Genomic DNA, 18,989 nt, shown 5'->3' on the forward strand with positions numbered 1-18,989 from the left:
TTTATTTCTTTGATGAAACAAATTGTTGAATCGCGAAAGATTCATGGAACCTTTGCAATTTAAACCTTTTGTTGAGCAATTTTCACATGAAGCCTCCAACATCTTTGCGACATCTTTACAATATCTTTACAATATCTTTACAATATATTTTGCAAACCAAATTGGCTAAACATCTAAAAGTGATGCATCAATTCTTTTTTTTTCATAAAAAAAATACCCAATTTAAAGTAAAAAAAGAGTAAAAAAAAGAGAAAAAAAGAGAAAAACGAAAGCTTTACAACAAAATTTTATTCAAACATACATGTACATATGCTCATCAATATACATATACAGGTGTAGGTACATAATTTCTCTACTCACGTGGATCACGTCTTTTATTCATGGTCAACAACTTTTGATTTCCTAGACGACTTTTCCAAATTTTTCAAGTCTTGTAAATTCTTAGCAGTTATAGCCTGGTCATCTCCATCTCGAACCAGCAAAGTGGGTCGAGTCAGCATCGAATTAGGTAAACCTAACGCAAAACTGTTGCGCAAATTATTGAATTCTTGCATCTTACTACGATCTAAAACTGGAGACGCGGTGTTTGAAGTTGCATGACTGTGATCTTGAGTCTGGCCATGACCATGTCCATGTCTCAAATTGTGCAATTGATCACCAATATTTGCATGGCTAGCAATTCTGTTGCGACTAGGTGGGGCCGTGGGAACAATGGAGTACTTACGTTCTCTAAAGACAACGCCAACTTCCTTGAAATTCTTTTGATGCTCAGGCTCTGCCTTGACAAACCAATCAGTAGCTTCGTCATATTCGTACATTGTGTAATCGGTTCCATATGGTTTCGACTCTAAACAATACAAAGTATGCAAGGGAACATCTAGCTCACAAATAGCGGACTTATCCAAGTTTAAAAAATATGCAAGTAAGATTCTCAACACTACTCTGTGTGAAATAATCAACAAGTGATCAGTGGTTCTTTCAAGCTCGGTAATCAACGGTCTTAGCCTGGTTAAGACATCCAAATACGACTCCCCTCCTACTCCAGGGTACCTATATGTTAACTTATTGTGCAATCTAGCGTCGAATTCTCTCGGATGCTTCCTCTGAATCTCATCATACGTCATTCCTTCATATTTACCACCGCCAAGTTCATTCAACATCCTCATCTGCTTAACTGAATACAATTGGTCATTAAAGTATTGACCCGTTTCAACAGACCTAACAAGCATTGATGTCCACACGCAGAAATTGGGCTCATTGGGTATCATATCTAATGTCGCCACATCATCTTCATTGAATATAGAGTTATACTTGAGCTCCAATCTCGACGAAAACCTCTCCAATTGTTGTTTCCTAAAATTCTGTCTTTGGAAATTCATAAATTTGGCCAAAGCTTTTGAAAATTTCAATCCTCTCTTTGTCAAATGCGAGTCTCCACCAATCTTACCACTTAGATTATCTTTACTTTCTCCATGTCGAGTAATCCATATTTGCCTCTCACACAAGTTAAAGTTGAGCAAAAAGTAAACAGTTTGGGAAGAAAGAAAACCTTGGATATTATAACTGACAACTTTCTTACCAACATCAATCATCTTGATATATTGGTACCCTGGAATTTTCTCTTCTTCTTCGTCGATAGTCTCATATGCTTTTTCATAATTGTGAAGTCTACCAACAAAGTCCTTCAATGCCAACTCGGGATCCATATTCTTATAGTCAGGCCCACTCAATTTCAAACGAATATTGCTTTCAATGATGCTTGGGTCACTACAAATACTTTCAAGGAACAATACCTTCAACTCTCCTCCACTTCTTTCTTGTATTCTCTTCAACACACGTTTTCTTCTCATCTTGGTGGAATTGGTTGCGTCAAATATTCCCACAGATCCACTTCCATTGATGACATAATCGAGTAATTGTTCCAAGGTGTCCATTGCCCATTTTTCCCTCAATGCCGTACTATCCTTATTCTCAGGATTAAAGAATGACGCATCATGTTCTGTAGCCACAGGTGCTGTCTCTCCTTCTCTTGCTGCTGCACCCCCAGCACTACCTTTCAGTACTTGATGCTGATTTGGTGATTGAGCTTCCGTTGGAGTATGAGAGTCTGGTAGCGGGTTCTTCTCGGGTCCTGCATTTAACTTGCTCTTCCTTCTTGTGTTTCCAACGTTGAATACTCGACAATCATGTTGAAGCCAGTTTAGATACCTCGTTAATTTATTTGTAATGTATGATTTTCCTCTTGCAGGCAATCCAACCATAACAATGACTAATTTCGAACCAACATCAACTGATGCAATTTTACCATCTGGCGATGTTTTGGATGATGTTTGACCTGGGATGTTCAAAGTATATGTCTTTCTTGCTGAAGGTGGCGGTTTGGTCATGAGCAAATTTTTCAATTTCTCAATCGATGGTGTTTTCTCAAATTGCTCCTTCATGTCTGCAGGAACATCTTTCAACAAATGGTCTTTAATTTCCTTATTCATTGTAAGCGACCTATTCTCAGGTGGAGTTGCCGATGTCATGCGTTTTCCTTCATGCTTAAGACGTTCCTGTTCTTTTTCAATATCTAGTTGCCTTTGCTCAATCTCTCTATCCTTTTCCCTTGTTTCTTGCTCAGCAATTTTTCTCTTTTGAGTTTCCGAAATAGAACTCATTGGACTCACCAGCCCCGACCTATCGTCTGGCTCCATTATTGAAACTTTTGGACCCTTATGTTTTGATCCTTGTGAAGCAGTCTCAAAACCTCCAGGAACAAAACTAGGTCTCCGGATACCAGTGCTTATTGTGGCATCTTGTGTCCCTGCAAGTGCTGCACCCACATGAGCAGCTGCATTTCTTGCATGACTTAAAGATTCAGTTTCTGAAATAGAGGAGTCCGGAGATTTGTTGTCGTTAAGTTCTGCAAGATTCAAATGCGAGATACGCTTTACTCTATTTCCCTCGCTCTGTGTAATGTTTGAATCTTGTGATTCAGACTCTTTGCTCGATACCGCACGTGGATTGTTGCCATTTTCTTCTTCGTTATTTTCTCTGTGGTTCTGGTTGTTGTTGTTGTTGTTGTTTTCGTTAGTCTCGCCTTTTTCACCTTCATCATCTTCATAATCATAGTCGTCGCTATAGAGTTCTCTACTTATTGGCGAGCCCATATTGGAAACAATAGGCGTATCTGTCAAGGGTCTTTTGTTGAACTCGGGAAGTAAAGAAGTTGTAGAGCTATTTGAATCACAAGGTTCCAACAACGTAGAATCTAATGATTTTGACAATGCAAGTTTCTCCCCTCCATAACTATGTCGTTGAGCGCGTTGTTTGGATTTGGATTTGGATTTGGATTTGGATTTGGATTTGGTTTCGGTTTTGGGCATTTTTTTGGACAACGAAGTCTGGGACAAATTCGGAGTAATATCTGCTGGCGATGCAGAATTACTCAAAAAGAACTGGCCTTGCAGAGCCGCCCTTGTAGTAGGGCTTTTCGATATCAGCGACTTTTGAGAACTATTATCTGAACCTTGGAAATCCGGTTTACGTAGCACAACGTCGCCTGCCTCATATTCAGGGGCAGAAGATGACAGTAATTTGTTTGACCTATTATCTCTTGCGTTTCCGACCTTCGAATTACGAGTACAAGCTTCGCTATTTCGATCATTATCGTGATTATTGAAACCGTCGTCATTGTCGTCATTGTCGTCCCCTTCCTCCTCCTCATTGTCATCATCATCATCATCATCATTGTCGTCGTGGTCGTCGTCGTCGTCGTCATAATCTTCGGCGTCTGAATTTTCAAATGATATATTTGAAGAGGATATCGACGAGGAGTTTGGCGAGTGGTTCTCTGCGGAAGCAGAGCCCGAGTTAAAGTTTGAGAAAGATACTTTCTTTAAAGTTCTGTTATGTGCTAGCACTCCATTACTGATTGAATTTGATTTTTTGCGATGTGCGTACATTGGGTTTTCATGCGACAGTGATGCCAATGACGAATTAAGGTTGGATGGCTTTAAGTTTGAGCTATAAGGTGGATTATAGTCCTGGAAATTTCTATTCAAGCCTGGTGTACTTTGTTTGTCTAGTGTACTTTGCTTGCCCGTATTGCGTGATCCAAAGTTGGTTTTTGAGGTTGAGCCAATACCAGAAGCATTACCCGATTGTTTAAAGTTTGATGCAATCAAGTTTCTAATGGACTCGTGGTGCTTATCGTTGGGGTTTTGTAAAAGCTGGTCCTGATGCTGGTATGTGTTTTCGTATTGTAGTTGATGATCATTGCCACGAGTGTTTGGCTTTTGATTTTGAAAACTGTTCAGAAAATTATTTGTGCCAGATGTGCTCCCATTATTATCATTACTAGTATCCTTAGTAGTGTTGTTATTATTATTAATGTTATTATTAATGTTATTATTAGTGTTATCACCGATATTATTATTACTGTTGTTGTTGTTGTTGCTGTTATTATTATTATTGTTGTTATTAAAATTATTATTATTATTGTTGTAATTATTATTACTCTCAGCTTCCTCCTTATCGTTTGGTGGTTTGATTTCAGAGGCCGACATTTATAGCGTGAAAATTAATTAAAAGACCAGGTGAAGAACAAAAGAAGGCAAAAAAAAAAAGAAGTAATGATCTATTCGTAAATAATATTTGGTGCAAAATGTTGACAAATGAATGAAAATCGAGTTCAAAAATGAGATGCGTTTTTAAGAAGTTGCTGTACGTGTGCCGAAACCAATCAATGAATCAATTTCTCAATCAAACCTTGCTCAATCTAATAGTCGTTTACAAATATGTATGCTGGTATCTATTTAATTTCGAATAATGTTGTTTATCTCTATTATTTATCTGTGGCTTATCCTTCTAATTGGTGTAAATGTATATGTTGTGGTGGTGGTGGTGGTGGTTGTGGTTGTTGTTGTCAATGATGACTGCTATCAGATGTGAATGATTATCTGTTCTTGTTGAAGATTAATTAGTCCGACATGCTTTGTAATTCATTAGGTAATCTCATCGCTTTCATTATGTCATCCAAATTTTTTTCTTTTTTTTTTTTTTTTTTTTTCCTCGTTAGTCGTTTGTTTTCAAGGTGCAATTATTAATATTGTGTTGGGAGCCCGTTGAATTTATTAGCTTTTGCAATTGTAAAAGGTAATGTAATTTTTTTTTTTAATAAATAATAGATTCCACCAATAAGAACATTGCACTTTGAGCAAATGTGATAAGCACGGGGAGTAGAATGGGAAAGATTGATTTTGTCGTTACAGCTTAACAGTTTCACATTCTTGTATTGTATTCCCCCCTCTTACCTTGAAGTTATTGGAGCATCAACATCTATGAAGGTATATATGTATATACATATATTTATATATGCTCTAAGTGTGCAAATTATAATTTATGTGCTGAGACATTCGTTACATGTGCTTACATTATAAGAACAAGGGTGTGAGGGAAGAAGGTGGGGAGGTAGGAGGTAGGTGTTTTTTCGGAAAGAAGTATGATAACGTACACTTACAATCTATAACCAGTCGAGATTAAAACAAAGTCTGTCTTGTTTCTTTTATATAATCAATGTTTTGTTCTTTTCATTGCTTTTCTTTTTTATTATAGAGGTAGGGAATTTTAACAATTTTTTCAAATCTAGTCTGACACCCAATCTTTTTGACAAATGACAAAGTATGCGTTACACGTTTTCTTTTTGACAAACTCAAACTGTTATTGATGAGCAGTTTGTATGAAGTATTCATTTGTTCTGGCGATACCGAGTTTCTGAACGAACCATCCAAAAAAAACCCTTAAAAGCGGATATGTGGCATCGTAGTGGTAGTGGGCTTTGTGACAGAAATATCACAACTGTTGCAGTTTCTAGTTCTAGTTGCAGCTGTTGTTGTTGTTGTTGTTGTTAATGAAGAACCTCTGTGTAATAGTCCTGGTGCATGCATGCCACGGCAGTAACTAATGCTTTACTAATTTGCTTCTCTATTTCTTTTGTCCCCATCCTGCTTTTCCTCTTTTATCAAAATATGTGTTTTATTTACTAATTTCTGGTATTACCACTAGAGGTAAGATATACAAACTAATCACAAGGACAAAAAGGATACAAGGCCAGTATATATGTTTCAAAACGCCACAAGTTTGAGTCGACTTAACATTTCCTACATATCTTTGTGAAAATTATTGCTGGATATTTTGAATGTTCTATGTCTCCCATAATTTCATCTCCAATCTTCCAAACAAGAAAATAATTAATAGGAAGAGAAAGAGAGAGAGAAAGAGAGAGAGAGAAAGAGAAAGAACAATAGCCACCTCAAACTGGCAAATAATACAGTCACAAGTGGTGTATATACTTAAAAATAAATAAAGATACATATATATATATATGTGTGTACTGTTATATATATATATATAGCTTCAAAGAATGGCTACTGACATCCCTCTTCTTTTCAATTCTACCCGACCTGTTCTTCTCTGACCTCAGTCACCACTACATATGTCCTCAATAAATACCGGTCCATCCTCCCAAACAAGAAGCCAAAACTCGCTCAATAAGCACTTTGAGAGGCAAAGCGATGAGGAGGCCAGGCTTGGTAACGGTTTGGAGCCACATGCATCAGAAAATAGCTCGAGAGTACGTCCATCGCGCTCGGGTGCCACGAATGCCTCAGACTTGCCCGAGATTAACCAGGAACTTGCTGATAGCGAAGACGAGGATGAATTCATACGTAAATTTGGAGACATTGAGTTCCAATACATTAAACCCCCAAAAGATAGCTTTTGGTTCATAAAGCCACATGCATTGAACTACTTCAAGGATGGTGTTTTGTTTCGCACAAAGGGTGAAAGAACATCAAGTAGATTGGAATTGTTTCTTGACCTTTTATATGTGGGTTTGATTGCCAACCTTGCAAGTGAGGCTACTGAGGACGCAGGTGGCTTGGCATTGTTGAAATACGTATTATTCTTTTTCCCCATCTGGACTGTTTGGTCAGATATCAAAGACTTTATCAACTACTACTACAATGAAGATCTCAGCCAAAAGCTCTACATCTTTTGGATCATATGTTTGCTTACATTGTATGTCAACAGTCACTATGGAGTGTTGGAGAGCTACAGCAAGGCAGCCGTAGTTATTGTACCTTATATGCTATGCAGACTTTCATTGGCAGTTTCATTGGTGGTCTATTCCTTCCATGTCCCCGAGCATAGAGTACAACAAATACTTTTTTCAGCGTCACTTTTAGTAACCTCATTGTGCTGGTTGGCAGTGATATTTGTACCTGTTCGAGTGAAGATTGCATTGTCATTTGTATTTTTTGCGCTCGAGCAAATTTGCTACATAATTGCTTATCATCCATGGACAAAGAAACTTTTACAACTTAATACGTCAACAGCTTTGAACATCGAGCACATAGTGGAGCGTTACAGCACATTCGTAACCATTGCAATTGGTGAATTTCTCTACAAAGTTGTCGCCACTGGTTCCTTGGGTGTGGGTTTCAGTGCCAAATACGCCCGTGGTGTTTTTTTGATTGCCGATGCATACTGTCTTTTTTGGCTCTATATATACGGAGGTACTTCACAACGAGCCGTTCATCCTTTGCGTCATAGTGGATGGCATGCCGTAACTTTTATTTACACCCACCTCCCATTGATTGCAGCATTGGTCTTGGCTGCGGATGCTGGTGGTGATCTCTGCGCTCTAGACAATACTAGTACAAAGAAACACAGCGGAACAGAGTTGCACGAACGAGCAGAGGAACTGGAAGAAGAACGCAACATGTATGCCTTGGCTTTCTTCTATGGTGGCGGTATTGGTGTTTCGTTGTTTTGCATGTTTATTCTCGGTTTGATTGAAAAAAGTAGAGACGAACCAGGTTTGTTCATCATAGGTCAAAAGGCTAGAATTGCATGGAGATTACCGATTGCCATCATTATCATTATGATTTGCTTTGCTGAAATGAATTCAACTTTGCTCATGGGTATTGTCACCATGTTGTTGTTGATCTTGTTGGTTTTTGAAAGTTTTGTTGCCACACCACGAAGTTCATTATTTGGATTGGGAAGAAATAACCACTAAAGTGACAATTAACAAGTCACTGCAAAAAAAAAATGAAAGGAAAGAAAAAAGAGAAGCAAAATTCAAGACATAATATCGTTAGTATCTTTAATATTATTATTTATCTATTTTTTTCATTTTCTTTTAAAAGAAAACCATATTTCTTCACTAGTTTTTCTTGCTACAAAGAACTTTTAGCTTGGTATATATATAAAGCCATTCCTGTGGCATATCTCGTGTCTCATTAAGATTTTCACCAACTTCCAACGTCTCTCGTAAATTGTCTATGATGTTTTTATCAACATCCAAGATTGTCAACACTTTTAGCAAATGTTCGATAATTTTATCATTAGCAACCTCAAGTTTTGCTATTTCCTCAATTGTTCTCGCCAAGTACGTAACATAATCTTTTCTATCGATATAGTGGGTAAAATAATTAAGCAAATTAAGAAGTGCAGAATCAATCATTTTGAAATCGGTTTCCTCATTTCGCTTGCCCAATATTTGGCCAAGTTGAACTCGTGGTAGAATATCTTCAATGACATCAAACCGATCATGTCTTGTTGCCAAAAACAAAAGCATACCATAAATATCGCTTCTCTCACCAATAGTTTCTATTATTTGCTTATACTCGACAAATGTGAATTTCCTGTACCCCAATTTCTCATCAGTAATGGTTTTGGATGGAGACTCAAAATCGATGCCAGATAAGATATCTGCTGCTGAGTCCTTAAAGTATGACAAATACATCATTCTCACTTGTTCCTGCTCTGTAATTTCAATTCCCGATTTGCGCAAGTCCTTAAAAACTTTCTGTACCATTTTTCGATATTCCCTTCGTCGTTCGTTTTGAGCGATAATTGTGCGAACAAACGTGTCATGGTCTTCTCGTAGTTTACGATCCAACAAATAACCTTTACCGACAAAACGGTTGTTATTGAGAGCAAACCTGGTTATGAAGTCCTGGAGAACATCGTGAGGAAGATGTCGAGGCGCTGGCGCTGGAAGATCCAAGTATCGTTGGTATAGCTTCTCATGATTGATTCTTGTGTACTTCTGGTGGTTGGACAATAAATCAAAACTCCTTTGTCGAGGTTGAAACAACAGATGACTTTGCAATTGTCGATGGTGATTTTGCTGATGTTGATGTTGTTGATCTTGATGATGATAATCAAGTGGATATAATTCCTTCATAAACCTATTGTATTGTGGAGTGAAAAGAATATCCAGTGGAACAAAGTGTTTGTTCCTAGCTACTAATTTTGGATCGACCGAAACTTTGCTCCTCTTTAGTTTATCCCATATACGTTGCCTCAACTCAAACTGGTCATAAACTGGCTCAAGTTTGAATTTTTTAACCAAGAAAGCTAAATTATCATCTATGAGTTTGTCGATACACTCTAATGAAGGTTTGATGTTTTGCAGTCGCTCGAGCTGAACTCTTTTGACAAAAGTTTCCAATGGCTTTTCTATCACAGATATATCCCTGTGTGCCCTCGCTCGTCTAAGGATATTCATATCATCTTTTGTCAATCAATGGGGCCAACAATTTGTAAGTCAAAAATCAGAAGTTTCTTGTTCCTAGTTTCTGTGATATCTGGTTTTATATACTTCAAGTTGCAAATGTTTTGGGAAAATGTGCAGTAATGGATAAACGAAGAGAGAGAGGCAGAGAGAGAGGCAGAGAGAGGCAGAGAGAGAGACAGAAAGAGAGAGAAGTAATACACAGAGAAAGAGGGAGGGAAAAAAAAAAGTAATAATAATCTGTGCACAAAGTTGTTTTCCAAAAATTTTCATTTTCAGTCTCAGTTTCAGTTTCAAAATCAGTTTTTTTTTTTTTTTTTTTTTGCAAAAAACAACGTTTACAACACAGCTGAAGACTGAAGACAGGAGATCATTGTCCCCTTGTAAGAAATTAAAGAAACATCACGAATATGAGGATTCAGACCGATGCTGTGAATGTTGTCTCACGAGCATCTTCATATCTCTTGAGCGGGTTGCTAAAACGAAAACCATTGTGGTTTGATGTTGTTGCCAAGTACCCACCCAAACAGAATCTTATCAAAGTCCCTTACATTCAAAGCAAGGAAAACAAAGACCCTAGAAATGATCAATTTGAGCTCAAAAAACGTGATAGAAAGAGACCGCTTTCCGCGTTATACCAAACACGCGCAAGCAAGATGGAAAATGGTAATTTGAACCGTAAGATTCACAGGATTCCCAAGTTGAAATTCCTCGAGGATGAAATCAGAGACTATTTCCATTTGAGACACCCATGGGAAAATGCTCGTCCAAAGACTTTAGTGGAAAATAGTGGAGACGAGGTGCTGCGTAAATGCGATTGGTCACGCATGTTGCAACTTTACAAGCCTTTGGATGGTGAGTCGGTTGTTCAACGTACAATGTATATTTTGCAAAATGACCCTGAAGTGAAGGATGTTTTTGAAGCTTACGACATTGCAAGGTTTGAGTATTACAAGTTGCGAATGGCTGAAGAGATGGAGAGCCATGTGGCCAAGGAAGAGAGTGTAATGCATGGTGCCGTTTTCGAATCGACTCACTTGGACTGGAACTTGACCACTGAACAAAAGTACATCGATGACTGGGTCAAGATTGCATCTGAAAAGACACAAGTATTGGAAGCTAACAGAAGTAAATCCAACGCACCAGCTGGCTCAATGGGTGGAGAAGAAGTAGAGGCAGCACAAGTGAGTATATTTGAAGTTTTTTGCAAACTGGTCCATCAGAGGGAGTTGAAAGTCAGCAAGGAGAGGAGGAGCAGAGTCCAGCAAAAGACGCATGAGGAAACGAGTCGAGCATTGTATATAATAGAAATGAAAATGAAGAGAATCTTGGAGAAGTAATATATGTGTAAGTATACATGTATTTCAAAATACGATAATGTAATGTGTAAATTGCAAAGTGTACAAGGTAATAATAAAAACGTTTATCCTTCTTCTCTCTCTTTTCTTCAAAGCAAGATAAACTTATAAACTTGACGAAAGAGTTAAACCTAATTGTATGATTTGCTGAAAGTTTCGAGCAGCGATAGATCTTTTTTTTTAAAAAAAAAAAAGTGGATTATATCAACAGCAACAGCAACAACTTAATACTTAAAGCTTAAAACTCCGAGTTAAAACGTGTTGGTATTCCTTAGTGGTGCTCTTCGTGACCGGCTTCGTGGTGATCGTCGTGTTTTGGTGGGAACAAGAACTTCTCAGCTAGACAATAGCCACTAAATGCAACAATAGCTATACCCAAACCTGGAAATGCATTTCTGAATCTGTTGTACCGACTAAACTGGCCCTCGTATCTCCAAGCATCACGCTTGGCCCATGGATTGTTGTGTGCTTGAACCATGTTTATATTTCGTATAATGAAAGAATCTAGTTATAAGTGTATAAGCTTGAGGTGTATAAGCTTTAGGTATATCAATTAGCGATCGCTTTCTCTCTCTCTCTCTCTCAGTCCCTCTTTTTCAAATTCTTGAGTTGTTTTTTTTTTGTTGTTTTTTTTTTGGAATTGCAATTGGTGGTGTGGATGAGAGTGCGAGCCTGAGTTTGAGTTTGAGTTTGAGTATTAATATGAGTGTGCAGATGTAAAAATGGTACTTTGTAAAGGAGAGGTGCAGAATAATCCATTATTTTTTCCAGAACACCTATTGAAGGAGCTGGAAAATGACCAAAGTACTATAAAAAAAAGAGGATTCAATGGAGTGCATGTTTGTCTATTTTAAAAAAAAAAAACAGAATTTTGACTTGATGAGCTCCAGAGTTTTTTCAAGAGGCTTAGACAGAATTCTAGAGTTTGGCAAATTGTTTACAAATTTAGAGTAGTACAAACGTTGACATTGCAAAATACCATGATTTTGAGTGCCCTAATGTCTTCTTTTCCAAATCAACATGTATTGCTAAAGAAATAACGATGTCCTTTTATGGTGTTGTTGTTGTTGTTGTTGTTGTTGTGGTTGTTGTGGTTGTAACATTCTATCCGTTTTCTCAAAATTAACTCCTCAGCTCTGTTCGGTCTTTTGAAGGGGAGCAAAACGTGGAGCTCTTTCTCTTCTAGGTCCTACTTCATTCAATTTGATACCGGCACCAATTTGCTGTCCAAATGGAGAGTGGGCAGGGATGACGGTGTAATTCCAGATGTCATCGCCCTTGGCTCTGGTGTACATTTGCTCTCCAAATTCTCCTCCATTGTCCTTGATGAAGCTTTTCATAAAACCAACCTTATACCTGTTCTCGTATGCCTCTGCTCTTGCGGAGTCACGTTGTCCACTGCTAACTTGTTCGAATAATTGTGAATTGAACAATGTAGAGTCTGTTGAATCTTTATTCTTGTACATGATTAACCCACCCAAGATGGCTGCAAGACCAAAGACTTTGGCAATGGTGATTTCAAAGGGCTTTTCCTCTGCAGTTGCGTGTCCGTGTCCGTGGTGATCATCGTGGTGGTTGTCGCTGTGTGATGAGTTGAATCTCTTTGAAATGTGTTGACGGCTCAAGACACGTACATGAGATTTGGCGGAGAGTTGTATCAGTCTGCTAAGCATAGTGGTTTGTTTCAGGTATGGATGTGTATCTAAACGTTGACGTAGACGTTGTTATAAATAATGGACTGTGGTAGAAGCAACTATTTTTTTTGACAACGGGCTTTGGCAATAAGTGGGAGCTTGAAGCTTGTTACTGTAGTCCTTTCTCTCTCTCTCCCTCTTTCTCTTTCTCTTTCTCTCTCTGTCGTTTTGGTTTGGATTCGATTGTTTCGCGGCCAATAAAAAATTATGTGAAAATTGATTACTACCACCCACAAAATGGCACGAAAAGAGATGTATATGCAGGACTAGATGATTTTGACTAATACAGTATGGGTAAACACCACTACTCTTTTAAAAAAACAATTTTCATTTAATTAAACAAATGATAGCAGATTACAAAGTATATAGAGATATATGGGCTATTCTACTCATCAGGATTATTTTATAGATAGTAGTTAATTGTTAAATCATAATGCTAATTATTTTTATTAGTTAATCAAATTGTGTAACTATATAAATATATGTATATATATATAGATGTGGATGTGTGGATGTGTGTACATGTAGTTATGTATACATGCATATATGTTAACTTGTAGATATGTGTAATTATATACATATTGAAGGCCAATTAATAGGCATGCAGTCGATTGAGAAGCAACCTTTACCAGCAAGGAAGCCCAATGAATGTAAGGATGAATAGTTAATTAAATGAATGTAAGGATAAATAGTTAATTAAATGAATGAATTCCTAACTGAATGAATATGAAAGGAGTAGGTGTGATATCACCGGTTTCCTCAGTTTTAATGAATGTAGATGCAAAGAAAAAAAATGGTAAAAATGGAGATGGGGGAAGGGTGGGATTTGAAAAAAAAACATATCGATTAAGAACCAGTCCAAACTCCAACTCAAACTTGGTCTCAAAACTATGCTGTTATTCGAAATCAGTCGTCACGTGGGTTTTCCCAATCCTGTACCCAACTCGACCTGTAAGCACGGGGATTGTATGAGGATGTGAATATAGGTGAGTTTGATGATGTGGATGACGATGGTGATAAGGACTGGTAGCCTCCTGATCTTGCTAACTTCTTGGGTCCACCGCTCTGTGAAAACTTTGTAACTGCAAAATCAGTACATATGACAAACAATGGGCCTAATAGCAACAAGTTGTTTGTTGGAAAGTGTTTCATCATTGTGTTTTATGCTATATTGTGACTTCTGGTGGATTTGGTTTTATAAATGTTGCTTATTTTTTGCACTAAATGAAATGCTATTGGAATAGTGGATTGCCGTGTAGATATTTACCCTTTGACAATTGGTGATATGTCTGAATATATATATATATGAATATATATATGAATATATATAAGAATATGAATAGGTTATAAAGTTCCTTTCGGACTTTGTATAGCTTTAGATGTCAAACAAGATGACAGAAAGGGATGCTTATATATGTACAGTTTAATGGATATAGTCTGACCCAATGAAAAATTTCAAATTGAAGAAGAGAAGCCTTTCGCAATTTCTTTTTTTTTTTTTCTTTTTTTTTTTTCTTGGACTCCACACTCATTTCTCTCGATTGCTTTTGCTCTCTCTCTCTCTCTGTCTCTCTGTCTCTCTCTCTATCAATCTTACTGTTTCTTTTCTTTTCTTTTTTTTTTTTTCTTAACATACAAGAAAGAGCTCATGATCAAGTCATTCGACTCTTTAAAAAGGCGGTTAGCAATAGTGAGTTTATGACGTCAAGAGACCTAACTTCTGTCAAATCCAAGAGCCCTTATCTCTTACCTTTGTGCTTGGCATGTTTCTTTTTTTTTTTCAACAAATATATCAGGCTTCTTTCTCCAATCAATATCATTACTCTTGCTAAATCCGCAAAACAAACCAAATAGAACAAGAAACAGAAAAAAAAGGAAGGGTAAGAATTTAAAAGAGAAGACAAGAAATGAAATAAAAAAACAAACTGGCAGAACAAAGAGAAAATTAAAGAGATAGGTATAGGGACAGTGACAGGGACAGGGACAGATTCATTCAAGAAAAGCAAAAAAAAAAAAAAGCCACGACCGGTGAACAAACGGATCCCACGCGGCAATATGGAGCATAAATTGCGCGCTAGATTTTGTGTCATGTGATCACCAACCCTGATTTTTTCTATAAGTTTGTCTAATCCTCCTTCTTCTCCCTCTCATTCTTATTCTCATTCTCCTTCTTCTCATCCGGTCAATTTATCTACATATATATCAATATTTCTATTTGTATACATTTGAATTGATTCAGTATTAGTCTTGAGAATTGGTTAATTGACAACTGCTATGACCTTGGTACAACTTGATAGTACAATTCACCTATAAATTCTCTTCATTGTTATGTTCAACTACTTGAATTGATGAAATATATGAATTATACAAATCGATAACTTGTTTGGGTTTTTTTCATGTTCATAACTATAAGCTATCCCTTACTCTGATCTAACTTAGGTAAGCCTCACCTATTATTTTGTTTTTCTTCTGGGTGCTAAAAAGACAAGTTGGAGCATAAACACAAACATGGCACACTTCTAAGATGAGATGGTGAACGAGATTTTGGAGGAATTGTTATTCAGCGAAGATGCAAATGCAATGGTTGAACAATTGCATTTTGATTTAGATATACTTGAAAAAAATTGAATAAAAAGTAAATAAAAAAAAAACACCAAAAAATATCAGAACTTGGCGTGCCGCATTGATGGTGGCAAGCAAGAGTCAGTTGGTTGTTCAATTGATGTATGAAAAAGGCAAAAAAAATTACAAAAAATTGAAAAAAAAAAGAGTTAAAAAAATGGAATTAAAAAAGATTGCAAAAAATTAAAGAATTTAAAAAAAGAACAGCTTCTCTTAGAGATAAATGGATAGATACAAGTGTTGATCATACAAAAAGCTTTTTGCTTTTACGAAAATAAAAAAAAAATGTAGAGGAAAATGATTTTTTTATTCTTTCATTTCCACAATCTAAAACAATGGTATAACAGGTTCAAATTATGATCCAGGTTTGCAAACACTTAGTATCCTACCCCAATCAAGTAGTCAGCCAATTTCTCAACAATGGTAGTAGCTTCACCAGGTTGCACTCCGCTAGGGTAATGAGCAATCAATATCGCTTGCTTGGTTCGAACACAAATCAAACCCTCGGCTTCGTGCTTACCGTAAATCGATCTATCATCGTTTCTCAACAAAAAGTATTTCTGACCTTGTGCATGTAAACCATGACTCTGTAAGTTGGAAGCATTGTCAAATCCATTAGCAATCTCAGTAATCTCGTTTGGTTGCAATTGGAATGATCCAGTTTGAGCCCATAATGAGTCACCTGCTCTCGAGTACAATGCTGCTTTATCGAGTTTGCCAGTAGCAGTCAAGTTATCTGTGTATGCTTGCCAAGACATCTGTGCCCTTGTATGAAATTTTTTTTTCCAATTGAAGGTAATTAAACTATTGAAATGTAAATGAATAGAAATATATATATAAAAATATATATACGTTTTTTTGTGTGTGTGTGAAGTTGTATATCTATCTATCCTCAATTCGTCAACACTAAAAGCAATCTGTAAACTTCTTGAGCTATTGCTTGAACTTTTGATTAACAAAATGTGAAAGTGTTGAAGAAATACGTGAAGTTGGGTGTTGGATGTTAATATGTGTGTGTGTGTGTTAAATGAACCTTGATTTGAGAATAATGATGTTCGAGACCACTGAGAAAAGAAAAGGTCGTGTAAAAAGATTGCTCAGGCACGAGACACTACACTGGTGTCCCCCTAATGTATCATAGTACACAGTATTACATTCAGTATTACACAATAATGGTAGCAAGTAAACAGTACGCTTTAGCAGTAGCAAGGTATGTTCAAAACTCCCCATAAGACGACTTAACTTGATTAAAAGAATGGTTTTGTTTACTAAAGTACAAATTAATCCATCTTGAGCCACTGATCAAACCAGAAACAAAAAAGAAAAAGAAAAAGAAAGAAGGGGGAAAAAAAAAAACAAGCCTTTTTTTGAGTCTTTTTTTTTTCAAGTCAATTGTCCTACTTTTACTTGAATTACACTTTTGCTATGTATTTAAATGTGAGTGTTTGATAAAACCTAGAAAGAGGAATAACTAAGATGCACGTCTTGCGCTCTGCAATTACAGTTTAGAAAAATCTCGAATCCTTATTTCTTCTTTTCTTTTTTGGCTTTGGGGGGGGGAGGGGGGAAGGGGCTTTTCTTGTTTAACGGAAAACTAATGGTGAAGCTAGTTGGTAAAAAAAACGAATAGTTTAAACTAATTTCTTTACTCAGGCTTTACTCACTCAACACTACACTCTGTTTTTTCTTTACAATTGAATCCACAAGTATTCTGTATATATAAATATAAGTATATATCTAAACCTATGCAATCCTTCGTTTCTTCAAGTTTGGTTCTACGTCTGTATCTTCAATGATCTCAATATCGGAATCTCCAGAGTTTTGGTCTTCAATAACTTCCAAGGCATCGCTATCACTATCTTCCAACTCTTTTGCCCCATCTTCGGAAGAAGCAATTCTGTTTACGACAACTGATGGTAGTTTTGTCAGAACAATGCCATTATAATCTCCTTCTGGACCCGGATCTACAACATTAATCAAAAGTTCCAACTTTTCAAGGAGGTCGTCGTCATCTTGTATCAATATCAATGCCTGGTTTTGGAACCCAGGGACATCTTTTAGTTTGGCCTCGACATAGTCGTCGAAATCAATATCGTAAATAAGTTTCATCTTCCCTGCTTGTATAGAAATCGAATCCCTAGAGTAGCCATAACTCACCTTCAATTGTTCTAGTAACCAGTTGAGAGTTAAGTTTCCCATATCGCTGTCTCGTACTTTGAATACTCCTCTAGCTGTGCCTGCCTCTGTTGGGCACCCAGCAAGAGGACCACTCACTGTTGATGATATCACATACAGCTGAGGTGTGAGCGATGTTGCCATTGTATATGCGCTTTTGCAGATTTCCTCATAGTTGAACCTACCCTTTTCGTTTCCAAGATTGAATTTATAAAAGTTGGTGCCAATGGCTGCTGAGAACCCGGAAACTAGGGCATTGGTCGTTGCAATAGCAGGAATGATATTACCAGCAATTTCCTTAATATCAAATTTGGACATGGTACCAATGTGGAAGATATGTGACCGCAAGTTGGACGTCGCGGCAACAAAGTTCATCGCGTCTTCGTCATCCTTGTCAAACGATACAAACGGCTCTTTCAATTCACAAATCCTTTTCTGGATACTCTGACTTGATTTGTACACCACATATAAATTCTCAAGTATCGACCAGTTTTTCGTGTCGGCACTCAAGATAGAATCATGCTTGACGTTCTTGTCATTGTTCTTGTCATAGTTTTCGACATCGTTCTCATCCTCAACCTCTTTGTTGCTCTGGTTGTGTAACATTCGCTGCAAAGAACTTTCATATTCTGTGTAGTCCAAAGGAACTGGTCTTTTTCTTGACTTCCAAAGCTCATCAATCAGTGCTAAACGTTCTATATCAGTGATGAATATTTTTCTAATCAAATGAGATACAAACTCGTCTGTTTCCGCACTTGTGACCGTTTTACGCAAATCAGCTAATTCGTTTGCCTCTCGGGTCAAGTTCTTGATTTCCTCAGCATTGTCCGATTCTTTCGCAATTGCATCTGCATCGTTGAGACCTCCTTTTTGGCCTGCCCCAATGTCGATTTCTTCTTCGTCAAACAATTGCTTGAATAGAAACTCCTTTGCCCAGGTTATACAATGCACCGGAAGCGATGGCGTTGATCTAATAGTACATACAGGGTAGGTTTTGCGCAGTGTTTTGGCTTGACAATCATAGCACTCGGTATAATCAGGGTAAATGGGATACATGTTTCCCTTGAGGCCTTCTGTTCCACTATCCATTAAAGGGATTTTCAAAAGCAAGCACATCTTGTTGACATGCTGTCTTGCCTCAACATTATCTAGAGCATTATAGATAATGCTAAATTGCTCCCACCATTGAATTGGAAATTGCTTTGTATCCATAATACTGCCATGATAGGATACAAGTTTGGTGCCAAAATAGTTGAAAGATTCAACTGCCTGTGAAATCGTAAGTGACTTGGATTTATCAATGTCCTTCTTGCGGAATAGAAATTGACGGTTCAAATTGGAAAGTGTTACCGTATCGAGATCCACAATATGAACTTCACCATACGCGGACAAAATCAAATTCTTCAATAGTTCGCAACCGATGCCGCCTGCTCCCACCATTAGCACCTTTGTGTGCTTAACACGGTCTAAGCTTTTTTCACCAAGTATTCGTTTCAAATACGTATCCTTTGCCATCGATCGGTGTTGTTGATGGAAATTTTATTATTGAAAAAAATAAAAAAAATAAAAAAT

General features: G+C 37.2%; 9 protein-coding genes across 9 annotated transcripts; 2 read left to right on the plus strand and 7 right to left on the minus strand. All coding sequences in view use genetic code 12, as the record gives it.

Annotated features, from left to right (window-relative positions):
* Nucleotides 1–374: 374 nt before the first annotated feature.
* Nucleotides 375–4,550, minus strand: PFK26 (6-phosphofructo-2-kinase; the record flags this gene model as incomplete). Its single annotated transcript, XM_001527944.2, has 1 exon — nt 375–4,550. The coding sequence occupies one exon, from the start codon at nt 4,548–4,550 to the stop codon at nt 375–377; it is 4,176 nt and encodes a 1,391-aa protein (XP_001527994.2).
* A 1,928-nt stretch (nt 4,551–6,478) lies between these two features.
* On the plus strand, nt 6,479–8,065 carry PVL30_000500 (uncharacterized protein; the record flags this gene model as incomplete). Its single annotated transcript, XM_001527945.1, has 1 exon — nt 6,479–8,065. One exon carries the CDS (start codon nt 6,479–6,481, stop codon nt 8,063–8,065), a length of 1,587 nt encoding a protein of 528 aa, XP_001527995.2.
* A 147-nt stretch (nt 8,066–8,212) lies between these two features.
* PVL30_000501 (uncharacterized protein) lies at nt 8,213–9,562 on the minus strand (the record flags this gene model as incomplete). The annotated part of the gene is made up of 1 exon (XM_001527946.2): nt 8,213–9,562. One exon carries the CDS (start codon nt 9,560–9,562, stop codon nt 8,213–8,215), a length of 1,350 nt encoding a protein of 449 aa, XP_001527996.2.
* A 416-nt stretch (nt 9,563–9,978) lies between these two features.
* Nucleotides 9,979–10,908, plus strand: RSM25 (mitochondrial ribosomal small subunit component; the record flags this gene model as incomplete). The annotated part of the gene is made up of 1 exon (XM_001527947.2): nt 9,979–10,908. The coding sequence occupies one exon, from the start codon at nt 9,979–9,981 to the stop codon at nt 10,906–10,908; it is 930 nt and encodes a 309-aa protein (XP_001527997.2).
* A 289-nt stretch (nt 10,909–11,197) lies between these two features.
* Nucleotides 11,198–11,404, minus strand: PVL30_000503 (uncharacterized protein; the record flags this gene model as incomplete). The annotated part of the gene is made up of 1 exon (XM_061119169.1): nt 11,198–11,404. One exon carries the CDS (start codon nt 11,402–11,404, stop codon nt 11,198–11,200), a length of 207 nt encoding a protein of 68 aa, XP_060975152.1.
* A 652-nt stretch (nt 11,405–12,056) lies between these two features.
* PVL30_000504 (uncharacterized protein) lies at nt 12,057–12,599 on the minus strand (the record flags this gene model as incomplete). The annotated part of the gene is made up of 1 exon (XM_001527948.1): nt 12,057–12,599. One exon carries the CDS (start codon nt 12,597–12,599, stop codon nt 12,057–12,059), a length of 543 nt encoding a protein of 180 aa, XP_001527998.2.
* Nucleotides 12,600–13,526: 927 nt separating this feature from the next.
* On the minus strand, nt 13,527–13,775 carry PVL30_000505 (uncharacterized protein; the record flags this gene model as incomplete). The annotated part of the gene is made up of 1 exon (XM_061119170.1): nt 13,527–13,775. One exon carries the CDS (start codon nt 13,773–13,775, stop codon nt 13,527–13,529), a length of 249 nt encoding a protein of 82 aa, XP_060975153.1.
* Nucleotides 13,776–15,619: 1,844 nt separating this feature from the next.
* PFY1 (profilin, required for normal timing of actin polymerization in response to thermal stress) lies at nt 15,620–16,000 on the minus strand (the record flags this gene model as incomplete). The annotated part of the gene is made up of 1 exon (XM_001527949.2): nt 15,620–16,000. The coding sequence occupies one exon, from the start codon at nt 15,998–16,000 to the stop codon at nt 15,620–15,622; it is 381 nt and encodes a 126-aa protein (XP_001527999.1).
* Nucleotides 16,001–16,985: 985 nt separating this feature from the next.
* On the minus strand, nt 16,986–18,932 carry UBA2 (E1 ubiquitin-activating protein uba2; the record flags this gene model as incomplete). Its single annotated transcript, XM_001527950.2, has 1 exon — nt 16,986–18,932. The coding sequence occupies one exon, from the start codon at nt 18,930–18,932 to the stop codon at nt 16,986–16,988; it is 1,947 nt and encodes a 648-aa protein (XP_001528000.2).
* Nucleotides 18,933–18,989: the final 57 nt, after the last annotated feature.

Source organism: Lodderomyces elongisporus, chromosome 1 (genome assembly GCF_030384665.1).
Source record: "Lodderomyces elongisporus chromosome 1, complete sequence".
Lineage (NCBI taxonomy): Eukaryota > Fungi > Ascomycota > Pichiomycetes > Serinales > Debaryomycetaceae > Lodderomyces > Lodderomyces elongisporus.